Source organism: Astyanax mexicanus, chromosome 4, assembly GCF_023375975.1.
Source record: "Astyanax mexicanus isolate ESR-SI-001 chromosome 4, AstMex3_surface, whole genome shotgun sequence".
Lineage (NCBI taxonomy): Eukaryota > Metazoa > Chordata > Actinopteri > Characiformes > Acestrorhamphidae > Astyanax > Astyanax mexicanus.
In genome coordinates, this window is record NC_064411.1 from 57,481,115 (window position 1) to 57,494,223 (window position 13,109).

General features: G+C 35.7%; 1 protein-coding gene across 11 annotated transcripts in view; it reads right to left on the reverse strand.

The window, feature by feature from the left end:
- eif4g1a (eukaryotic translation initiation factor 4 gamma, 1a) overlaps nt 1–10,381 on the reverse strand; it is a 53,736-nt gene extending 43,355 nt beyond the window's left edge. For all 11 annotated transcript variants that reach the window (XM_049476734.1, XM_022668367.2, XM_049476733.1 and 8 more), the window contains exons 1-3: nt 9,976–10,381; nt 1,868–1,951; nt 215–333 (exon numbers count right to left, since the gene is read on the reverse strand). In XM_049476734.1, the coding sequence (XP_049332691.1) occupies nt 215–289 (75 nt within the window). In that variant the 5' untranslated portion in view covers nt 290–333; nt 1,868–1,951; nt 9,976–10,381. The remainder of the gene's footprint in view (nt 1–214; nt 334–1,867; nt 1,952–9,975) is intronic.
- Nucleotides 10,382–13,109: the final 2,728 nt, after the last annotated feature.

Consider the following 13,109-nt stretch of genomic DNA (forward strand, 5'->3'; position numbering starts at 1 on the left):
TCAACAAAGAAAGAGAGATACTGTTCTAATATCAGTATAACACGCAACTCTATTAGGCAAGATATATAATTTGGTGATTCTGAAGTGAGCAGCACAGTGTTACATCAGGTGAACGGTGGTGGAACTTGAACGCTGTATAAGTTAGTTGTGTAGAGCAGTGTAATTAAATCAGATACGTATCTACAGCAGTAACTGGAGCTACCGTAACTCTCACCTGTGTGAGTCCAGGGGACGGGGCGGGGTGGGGGACAGAGGGGGGTCCGGCTATAGGCTGCGGCGGTTTATTCATTTCCTGTGGTTCTGCATGAGGGGGCCTCGGACCTGCCTGCCAAACTGAAAAATTAAAGCACAAGTCAATAAATACACACCTTCACACACAGACAACTATACATACACTTAATTATATTTCAGAAGAAAGGATAAGTCAACTTAGGCCCAATCCCATTTTACCCCTTTTTGGTCCTACCCCTCTGTTTTGCGTGTTGGGGGAAGTGTTGGGGGAAGTGTTGGGGGAAGTGTTGGGGGAAGTGTTGGGGGAAGTGTTGGGGGAAGTGTTGGGGGAAGTGTTGGGGGAAGTGTTGGGGGAAGTGTTGGGGGAAGTGTTGGGGGAAGTGTTGGGGGAAGTGTTGGGGGAAGTGTTGGGGGAAGTGTTGGGGGAAGTGTTGGGGGAAGTGTTGGGGGAAGTGTTGGGGGAAGTGTTGGGGGAAGTGTTGGGGGAAGTGTTGGGGGAAGTGTTGGGGGAAGTGTTGGGGGAAGTGTTGGGGGAAGTGTTGGGGGAAGTGTTGGGGGAAGTGTTGGGGCTAAATGATCCTTCAAATAGAGATTTTTCAGAGGAACACAGTTTAAACAGAAGACTATGAGAATCACTGGCAAGATCGAATGACACGCGCAACCAAAGAAACCCAGAAATAAAGTATTTTTATTGTTTGTCTCTAGAAATTGTCTCTATTGATAATAAAATACATTTAAAATATCATCGCTGTCCAATGAGTCATTTAATAAATGCCTCGTAATTATTTTTCTTGAATGTACACACATTCAAATGTTGTGTTATATAGCTAAAACGTATTATTTTTTTAAATATATTTTATTATTTATATTATGGTAGAGGCTTCATATAAGCCCATATAAGATGTCTGCCTCTACCTGCACTGTGTTATGCTATTTGCAATTTGTGTTGCTTTTTTTTTGACTGTGCAAATAACTCAAATTCAAATAATCACTATATATAACCATAGTTTAAGGTGTAGTTTCAATATTAAAAAAAAAAAAAAAAAAAAAAAAAAACAGTACAAACAGCTAGCTAATTTTCCTGTTCCACCTTAAGTAGCGCATGCAATAAACAGAAGAGATAAAATAAAAGCCAATTTCAGCTCCCCATTAGAGAGGAATAAGGGAAAGGACAATAAATTGCTGCAGCACCTGCCCCCTTTCTAAAGACATACGATAAACCCTTAAGTTTTATTTTACTTCTTAATTTTTATTAATTTTAATTTTGTTAAAAATGCTTATTTAATTTACAATTTCTCATAACTTCCTTTTTTTAAATTGAGTCTTAAATCTTCCTGTAAAGCACTTTTTTTCAGAATTACCTCTGTGTTTTTAAAGTGATATACAAAAACTTGCCTTGCCTATATCTGTATCAGGTTCTTATAGGGTCTTCTAATTATTTTATTATGGGGAAAATTTAACCCCTTTCCCTTATTACTCTGTTCCAAATGTACGAGTTGCACTTCAAAACAAGAGGAAGGGGTGCAAAAGAGAACAGTTTACAAGTACCTGTAAAAGTGAGCCAAGACAGTAGAAAATTAAATAAGCTTTAGATATAGAGCAGGGAAAGTGCTCGAGTGCAGTATATCTGCAGTACCTCTGAATCGGTTGTGTAAATCTCTGGCTCTTGGCAGACTCTGGGTCGGCTGATTCTGTAGTGTTCCCTCGATTTATACTTTACCTGGAGAGACAAAAAGAGAGAGAGAGACAAAGTTAACATAGCAAATATATTGACAGGACATGCTAGGCTAACACTGGTAGCAAACACTGGATTTAGTGCTGTGCGACATGACGATAAATATTGTGGGGACGATAGAAAAGTTTATTTTCCCAATCGTTTATACAGTAATTTAATCAATTATTCATGCAAATATATAAAGTAGGCTACGATGAAATGTATGGGCGTGGTCACTTTGCATAAACTCGGTTTATATAAGTGATAAAGTAATGTTTGCAAAAAAAGCTTCATAATTAGGGGTGGGCAATATTATATCGTATACAATATATCGTGACACAGAAATATCATGATATTAAAAATCCATATTGTGATAACAGGGCTGTTCTGTCTTAAAAGTAGTCTATTATTTACTGTGAAGCTTTAGGTGTATTTATTGTATAATTGTTTTAGTTTGCAGTTTATATGCATGCACTAAATATTCTGCAATATTATTTGCTGCATTATATTATTTTATGCTATATTATTTATTTTGCCACATTATGATTATGCTGTTATACTATTATACTATATTCCTGAAATGAATGAATTATTTTAGTTTTCCTATATCGCCAAGTATATCATTATCACAAAAATACCCTGAAATATCGTGATATTATTTTAGAGCCATATCGCCCACCCCTATTCATAATGTGGTTTTGCGACGTGACGCTGCTTTACGTTATTTGAAGGACACTTTAAAAAATGTTAATTGAGTTTATTTTGATAACTCAATTTAAAAACCTGTATAATTTTGAAAAAAATTTGTTACTGCATCTACCTCATCTGTTTTCATTTGATACATATATATTGCTGCACTAAACGTTAGTAATTCTCATTTGTGAAAGTTTGGTTTAACGTCGCTTTGAAATAAATTTGGAAAAAAACTAAGCAATGATATTTTATCATATTTTTTCGAAGAGTAACTGAAAACACACTCAAATGTGGTATATGATATATATCGTTATTGTGACATAATCGTTATATATGATTTTTCCCATATCGCCCAGATTTGTGCCCAGTTTTTAAATGCAAAATAGATCACAACAAAACGAAAGATATCGATATTAAAATCAATGGTATAATGGCAATACAATTCAATTTGATGTTCGATTCAATTCCCACTCTGGGTGACTAAACGCTGCGCTAAACCAATGAGAGTCCTTGGGCAATATTCCCAACACTACATTCACCTATTACTGTAATAGAAATACATGTGCTTGCAGGTCGCTCTAAATAAAAACATCAGCTAAATTCCGTAAACGTTGCTTATTGAAAGATTGAGTTAAAGAGGAGGAGAAAATAGGATCTGTTTGGTTATAAAAACTCCGCCAGTTAAAACAGTTCCATTGCTGCTCTGTTTGTAGCTGCACTGTTTGGCTTGTAAGCGCTGCATCGTTGCTAGGTTACCTGTATGTGGCAGAGTAATACAGTAATACATGGAGAGCTTCGGTTACAGTGCATCAACGGCTAATAACGCCACTCTCAGAACGCCTCTCAGCCAATCACATTGCAGGGATCAAACTAACTGTGGTGTAGTGTAAATTATTATTATAATCTATATATCAATACTATAATCTCCAGTGTTATTTGCAGACTGTTTAAGTTGTAAATTTGGACACAGTGTGTAGTTAGCTGCTAAAAGTCTGAACACAGTGTGTAGCAGTGAGGGTGGGGTTCACTGTACCCTCTGATAACAGCGCAAACCCCACCCTCACCGACACACTATGGCACACGCCAACACATACGTGCTAAAATACACATTGTGGAATTCAACTATATAAAAACTACTATATATAAAAACAGGTCTGCTCATTTTAAAAGTATATTTAGTTTATTTGCAGAATTTACACAAAAAAATAATAATTTGTTCAATTAAACTAGACCAACATCTACAAATGCACCAAATATTCAGCCATCAAAATTATTTGGCAACTTGAAAGACATGAAAAAAAAGAAGTATTTTAAGTATAGTATGATAGAATTATCAATGATAGATGTCAAAATTAAACTGTATGTTAGTGGAAGACGGGCAACTGCATAGAAATGTGTATGAGTATTGATTGCAATAATATTCAGCAATAAAATACTTTTTAAAATGCTGATATTTCCACGCATTTTGAATATACTGAAAACAAATATCCCATATTTGGTTTTAATAAAAAATAAAATAAAAAAAAAAGTTTAACTGCATGTTATGCTGTTTATTTGCAGCATTAGATAAGCTGCACATTAGTAGGTAAATTACTTTATTTTTGTTCTACTTTTTATTATGCTGCATTTAATCATTTAATACAAGTTAAGGTTCTTGGTAAGTTACATTTACGAAACAGAAAACTTATTTTTTGGCGTTTTTCTAGTAGTATATCAATCCAAGAATAGCATAAATTTGGGGCATTTATTTTGGGCCAGATCACGCAGCCCTTAATCAATATAATTAATAAAAAGACAAAAATGTAAAAGATCTTCATTTAAAATGAGAAAATACACTGATTGTGCCGGTGATGGTCAGTGTGGACGGCAGCTGGACGGCTGGGGGCAGGAACAGTGTATTTGAGACTGAAAGGCCATTGAGAGTCAAGCACCGTCTGCCCCCGCGACCCCCGACACAAAGGAAACGAGCCTAACACCCAGCCCTGAGTGCTCTGATCCCGACAGATGGCCAACAACTCTTCCTGAAGAGCCTCAGAGACCCTGCGGAGAACCTAAACCCCTCCACCCTGATCAAACAAAACCTTGCATCTCTGAGCCGGACCTCTACCTGGTTTAGTTTAGACATAAAAACTGGACATTTGTGCTTTTTTTGGTTCTAGAACTGTATTAGAAAAGCTCTGATGCACTGCGGTAGAAACGGGAGCGAGTGCAGGCACTATGGTCACTTGACATCATTACAGGTCAGTCAGAATAGTGTACATGAGGTGATGAATAGTACACCAAATTGTTATGAATAGAGGAGTGCCATATCATAATATCAACGATATTACAGCTCGAGAAAAAAAATGAGAGCTGATTGAGAGCTTCTCAATCAGTTTCTCTGAATTTTGCTATTTACAAATTTACGTTTGAGTAAAATGAACATTGTTGTTTTATTCTATAAACTACAGACAACATTCCTCCCAAATTCCAAATAAAAATATTCTCATTTAGAGCATTTATTTGCAGAAAATGAGAAATGACTGAAATAACAAAAGATGCAGAGCTTTCAGACCTCAAATAAAGCAAAGAAAACAAGTTCATATTTATAAAGTTTTAAGAGTTCAGAAATAATCAATATTTGGTGGAATAACCCTGGTTTTTAGTCATAGTTTTAATCATGCATCTTGGCATCATGTTCTCCTCCACCAGTCTTGCACACTGCTTTTGGATAACTTTATGCTGCTTTACTCCTAGTGCAAAAAATTCGAGCAGCTTAGCTGAGTTTTGTTTTGATGGCTTGTGATTATCCATCTTCCTCTTGATTATATTTCATAGGTTTTCAATTTGGTAAAATCAAAGAAACTCAATTTTTAAGTTTACACTGTTCTCATTTCCCATTATATATTCACTAGAGACATATTTTATTGGTCCAGTATCATTTATTTTACTTCAATTGCATTATTAGTATCATGACGTTCATATATTTTTTTTAAATCTCAGTAAGGGGTGTGTCATATCGTATGCAATAATTAAATTTAATTTAGTTGCAATAGTGTATTTTTTTTTTTAAATAATTTCTTCAATTCAGTGTTTTGTACTATCGCCAAGAGTAAAGTTATATATACTAATTGAACCCCTTCAAACTCAAAAAAGGAGATCTTCTAACCACGACAAGCTAGGCACATGACTGCATCAGCTGACACTCTGGAAAAGGGAATGCAGTGTTTTTCTACCTCGTTCAGAAGCTTTCCACAGCTTGGATATTCACAACTTTACACTGAAGCTACAGGTAGTAGGGATGCAGCAAAATGAACAGATTTGGCTGAAAACAAACAAAAATAACCAACTTTGCCGACATCAGTGCCAGCATCTTACTCAGTACTAGTGCTCAGTTTTTAGATTGCTCTGTTACTTCAATTATTCTCTTTACCTCAAAATCCAATATTTCAACGCTAAAATGTTAAACATTTAATAAGGCGGAAAGCACAAAACAGCTAAGAGACATGCATTCCAGCACATTATACATATCCAACACTCCAGCTCTCCAATTTTCCACAAAAGCTTAAAAAATGTATTAAAAATTTAATGTTGCCTATTTAACGTATTCATCACCTAGCTATAGCTATCTATATGCATCCATCAAAACCTTACCCCTTAATTTACACACCCATTATCATATTCAGTCACACCTACACACCTCACCCTTTATCTAATCACATCCCATAACAGAGAAACTCCCATCACATACTGCCCAACATACACACCAATCCATGCATTGAAAACCACCCAAATATAACCACTAATCTAAACCCAAACATACTTATCAGAATAGTCATCCAACAACTAAGCAATAGCCATAAAAACCACCCATACCATCACCATACAGCCAAGCTAACACCAATAACCTATACATCCCCTTTAATCTAAACCTAACCTGTGACCATCACTATACGTTCAAACACATTTAACCCATAATCACAGCTATTTATCTAAATCCCATGATCACTGAACTGTACACATTCCCATCACCATCCATCCAAACCCATACTATCACCATATGAACACATACCAATAAACATGGCCATTGCCATTTATCCAAACCCATATTACCAGCATCTGAGCACATATATATAACCATATCCATCACCATCTGAACACATGCCAATAACCATAGGCATTAAAATCAAACCAAACCCACAACAATAACCAAAAGGCATCACTATCCAAACAAACCCATACGCATTTCCACCATCTGAACACATGCCAATAACCATACCATCACCAACCACAAACACACACAACCAAAGGCATCACAATTCAAACCCATATCCATCACCATCCACAGACAGACAAATAACCATGCCCATCACCACCGGAACAAATAATAATCATGCCCATTACCATCCATCCAAACCTATATCACCAGCATCTGAGCACACAGAAATAAACCACGCATACCAATAACTATACCCATCACCATCCACAAAAACACAAAACCAAAGGACTCACAATCCAAACCCATATCCATCACCATCCACAGACATACCAATAACCAAAAGCATCACCATCCACAGACATACCAATAACCAAAAGCATCACCATCCACAGACAGACAAATAACCATCACCACATAAACAAACAATAATCGTGCTCATTACCATCCATCCAAACCTATATCACCAGCATCTGAGCACATAGAAATAACCATACCATCACCATCTGAACACATGCCAAAAACCATGCCCATCACTATCCACACGCATACCATTAACCATACCCATCACCACTATCTGAACACAATTACCAACAACTAAAAGAATCACCATTCAACCAAACCCACTACCATTAACCATACAAATTACCACAACTTAAACTCACAGCACCAGCATTTGCATACATACTAATAACCATACTCATCATCACCATACATCAAAACCCATACCACCACATTTTTTTAAATACATAGCAATAATAATACCCAAAAACGCACATCTACACCTATATATCCATAAATTAAGTAATATTCACTGACCTAAACGCGTCTTTCATTACTGATCACCTCTACCGGGCCTGGGGAGAGTGAGACTCTGTTAGCATCATGCTAACTGTGTGAACTTTTCACACACACGTTTCTCACGTGCTGCTCTTTCCCTCACTCTCACACACGCTGACATTTCCCCTCACATACACCAACACAATCGAACAGATGGTCCTGAAGAAATCTGTCTTCCATAATCGCGCGCAAACACACACTTACTTTAATTTCCATCATTTTAACACAAAACAGCCCAAACTTTCCTGTTAGCTTTAGCCGCTAGTGGCCATATGGCAGCTCGCGCGCCGCATTTCACACAATTCCCGCTCATTTAACACAAACTTCGAGCTTTAACAGCTCATTACTGAACCCAATCCTGATCAATAATCAATAATCATCTCCCGATTAAACACTGAATTCAAATAAATTATCAATTAAATCAATAAAATAGTCAATGTTGAATCTGAGGCCTGCTAATCAGGCCTGCTAACTACTACAGCTAGCTAGCGGCTAATCAGCGCCAGTCAGCTTTTACCTCAGCCAGCACCACACACACACAGCTTACATAATAAAAGCACGAACACGTCTAAATTGAACATTAAACAAATATTTTTACCTACATTAATAAACCAATATGTGTGTGTATACACAGTAAATAAATGTAGTAAAGATTTTAAACCAATTAAATATTTAAAAAAACGAGTCAATTTACAATGAAGCCCGTGTAGCGAAGATATGTTTTTACATATTAAAAGTCATGCGTGTACGTGTGGCTCAGTTAGAACATGGTTAATAATAAAACTCACTCTAAATAAACTGAAGAAATACAAAGATACGTCTGCTTTTTTATGCACTTTAGTATAGATATGTAACCCATTAAAACAGTTTAAAACAAGAGAAAGTTTGAGAATAAAACCGACTTGAACAAACTGAATTGAGTCCATTTACATTTACTATGAAGCATCTGAAGCCAAGCTGTTTTTAACAAACAGCCATGCCTGAACGTGTGGCTCAGTTAGAACATTTTTAATAATAATAAAACAAATAATTATCAGACTTTATATTTTACAAGATTTTTCACAAAATAAAAATAAATAGTCATACTCGTCATAGCCATGCTTCTGGGGCTGAATAGTATAGATAAACCATTTTGAATTTTAAAACAAGAAATAGTATGAGAATTAACCCGACTTAAACAAAGTGCAATGAGTCCATTTACTGTGCTAATGGCTCAGTTATCTTGCCAACAGCTTGTTAACATAAGTTAGCTAGTTAACTAGCTAAATCAACAACCGAGCTGTTCTAAGGTTAATAATAAAATGGTTAATATAAATAAATAGAAAAATAGATTTTACATTTTACAAAAAATTATCACATTAAATGCCAACTATCTGTTTTGGGGGCTCCTTTGGTTTGCCCATAATCAAACTAATTCCAACTGAATAAACTGTTTAATACAAAATATCAGAACAAAACAAAAGCATGTACTTGCTTAAACTACTTTTTTTTTTTTTACCAATATAACTAACGTGTACTGTGTGTTACAAAGCGTACAAAGTACTGCTTTCATATGACTGAAAAAATATTGAAGATGTAATTTCTTAACTTTGTCATTAAATCAAACCGAATAACCTGAGTCAATCTAGTCATCTATTATTAACTAGTCATCTAGTCATGTGCGTTTAACAGACTTAATAATTAAAGCTTTTTTTCTTAAATAATAAAAGTCATACTTGTGCTTTTGGGTCTGATTTTTGGTTTGCCCATAAGTAGTAAAAAGCAAGTCAAGGTAACCTAGATAAATAAATTTGCAAGCTGCCCTATACAAAAATATATAACTTGGGCTTTTTACATAATAAGAGCCATGCTTGTGCTTTTGGGGCTGATTTTTGGTGTGCCCACAAGTAGGTTAACTAGCTGAGTTAAATCAATTACTTGAACAGTAAAACCTATAGAACAATTAGGGTTTTTTACATAATAAAAGTCACACAAATAATAAATAAATAAAAAGGTAGCAATGAATAAGCTAGAAGGTAAGAATAAGAGTCTAAATGAGTTTAAATAACGTCAAGGACGTGCAGATAAATACAGTACACACTATTGAGTAGCGATTAGACAGGATTCAGATTAAATGCGGATTGTTTGAGGTCTGAAAGCGTGTTTAAACCGGTTTAAAAGCGGATTTGAGTGTTATTTTGTGTGCATTTCTGAGTGGAGGCCCAGCCTGGCCCTCATGGTTGTGGATCAGCTTTAGCATTAGCTTTAGCTACATTAGCTGTAGCTGTAGTTCAGGCGGCCGGCTGGGATTAACGGTACTCACCGGCGTGCTGCGCGCTGAAACTCCGGGGTTTAGTACAGAATTTACTCTTTGTTACTGTTTTATTACAGTACGGCTACAGTCAGAGCCAGGCCCCGGGGTCTCCTGGTGTCCGTGTCCCGGGGAGAGCGGCGAGGAGGCGGGGAGAGCTGCTGTCCGGCTGCGGTCACTCACTCCGCGGTTAAATCCTCCATCAGATATGGATAAAGTGGGGATTGGCGGCGGGGCGCGGGTAAATCGTGGGCCGGGAGGGACTAGGCGCTCGCCGGGAGTCCGCAGGCCGAGCCGCGGGGCTGCAGGTCCATGTTTAAGGCGCGGATGGTGGCGGATTTTTTACCGGTTTTGAGAAGCGGCGTTTCGGTGCTGCGCCGCGGAGCGACACCCGGTACACAGCGCTCTCCCGCGGCGTGCTTAAACACTGCACCCGGCAAAACTCTGCACCCTAGGACCCAGAGCAGCAGAGGTCAGGGCTGGCCAATGAGAACGCCAGCTCTAATTGTTTGTACTATTGTACTGCATTTAGTTATTCAAGAATAATAAAAAAGGTTTCTCTGATTTTGCTATTTATGGGTTTATGTTTGAGTAAAATGAACATTGTTGTTTTATTCTATAAACTACAGACAACATTTCTTCCAAATTCCAAATAAAAATATTTAAGTCATTTAGAGCATTTAATTACAGAAAATGAGAAATGACTGAAATAACAAAAAAAGAAAAGAAGCAGAGCTTTCAGACCTCAAATAATGCAAAGACAAAAATAAATTCATATTAATAAGGTTTTAAGAGTTCAGAAATAATCAATATTTGGTGGAATAACCCTGGTTTTTAATCACAGTTTTTTTTCCATGCATCTTGGCATCATGTTCTCCTCCACCAGTCTTACACACTGCTTTTGGATAACTTTATGCTGCTTTACTCCTGGTGTAAAAATTCAAGCAGTTCAGTTTGGTGGTTTGATGGTTTGTGATCATCCATCTTCCTCTTGATTATATTTCAGAGGTTTTACATTAGGTAAAATAAAAGAAATTTAATATTTATTTCAAAGCTCTATAAAATCAGGGTACTATATTTTGCTGTTTTTAGAAAATTCACAGTGTTCTCGTTTACCAATATATATCTATTAGAAACTATTTGGTAAAATCAAAGAAACTCATTTATATATTTAAATTTTTGTTATAGTAATGCACTATATTTCTTAAGGGCTGCAACTAACGATTACTTTTGTAATCAATTAATCTGATGATTATTTGTTTTTCAATTAATCAATTAATTAAATAGGATAAAAAAGGGAGGATTTAAATGTATTTTTACAAATGTTTGGATTTGAATAAACAAACAAACAAAGAAAAAGAAATTAAGGAACAAAACACTATATGAGTTCTTACATGAGGATTGCTTAATGAGTCATATTTTTTGTATTTTTTTGCATAGGTCAATAGTTTTAATCACATTTTTATTATTAATTTTCAGACGTGATAATGTTTTGAAATATACATTTAGATCTGTTGGCTTAAAAACCAAATATAATTGTATATTTTTATTTTTACTTTAGAATTTGGCTAGCATAATTAACAATATATTGCTCATTGCTGTAAAAATGTGAATTGAAAAAAAAAATAGTATGTCATTAATTTTAAACAACAGTTATTTTTTCTTGTTGGGCCGCACATATTTAAAATATATCCATATACTGTCATAAAAATTGTGAATTTCATTCCCCCGTGGCTCCAACGTGCCTCTAGTTTAATGGTGTTTTACTGCCCTAAATTAGGGGTAGAACCTTTAATAACATCTATAATAATAACATAAAATACAGAACCCACTAATCGATTTTAAATAAATATTTTAATAAAAAATGTTAATGTTAGTAAAGCCAAGTGAAGCTGCTGGATTAATCTGTGAGGCTGTTTAAGGTGAAGCCCAGGGGGTGCAGGATTTATCCCTCGCGAATTTCAGCACACCACCTAGCGGGAGTGTATCCGGGTCAACCGGATCAGCATCTGACAACCGGCTCGCTGAGAGGCAAAATAAAAGTCCCATTACTGATTCCTCTGTTTTATTAATATTCCTCACTTTTATTAAAAATAAGTATCAGCTATAGTATCAGTACATAATGTTCTGGAACAAATTAATTCAAAACCTGAATATATTGTATTTGAAAAACAATCTAAACATATATAATAAACAACTTAAACAAATATATAATATAATATAATATAATATAACATCATGTACAACAGAGAAACTCTTGCTCTTTTTTTATGGGGGTGGTCCTGATGAGTGCCAGTTTTATCATCATAACATGTTTGATGTATTTTCTGTGACTGCACTTGAGAATACTTAACATATTAAAGTTCTTCTTTTTGGATTAGCTGACCTTCATTTCCTAAAGAGCCACTAAACCCAAAACCGTGTTTTCTTCATTAATATTAATAATAATAATTAATAATCAGAAAATGTGTTCCTCTAAAGTAATAAAACATATATAATAAAACTCCTGCTTACATTTTTTTCCGGCTTACAAATATTTCCTAACCTTAAAAAAACACTTTTATTGTGGTAATTTCTTGCTCTGCAGCTCCTCTCAGGTTCAGCTGTGCTGTAGACGAGGATGATGTTTCCGTGTACTTTGGTACGCAGACACATCACAATATGCAAATCAGTCAATCAGTAATTCTTTTCCTCTGCTGACGTCCAATCATCTGCCTCTCACCGCTATCAGAGGCACATTACTGCTGCTGCTGCAGCACAGCCAATCAATCAGCTCTCCCTCCTGCCCACGCCCCTAAACCCATACATCACCCAGTGCCCCTCCCATTTATTTTGTAGCCTTTTTCTAATATGAGTTGAGGTTGGACATATTTTGACATATTTTAGATTATTGTTTCAATATATTTAAAAATGTAATATTACATAATTCGTCTTTGCCTTTTCAGGGATCGTTGAAACGTTCAAGATTTTAAAATTTACTTTCACTTTAACTATTATTTTACTTTATATTTAGATATCATAATTTCTAATTTGACTCATTTTCTGCATTACTGTGTTAATCTACAGGTTAATTTACTTTAACCAAACTTTTAATTCACATTTTTTAGATTTGCTCTCAGATCATGTGGCTTATTTTAGTCATCGTA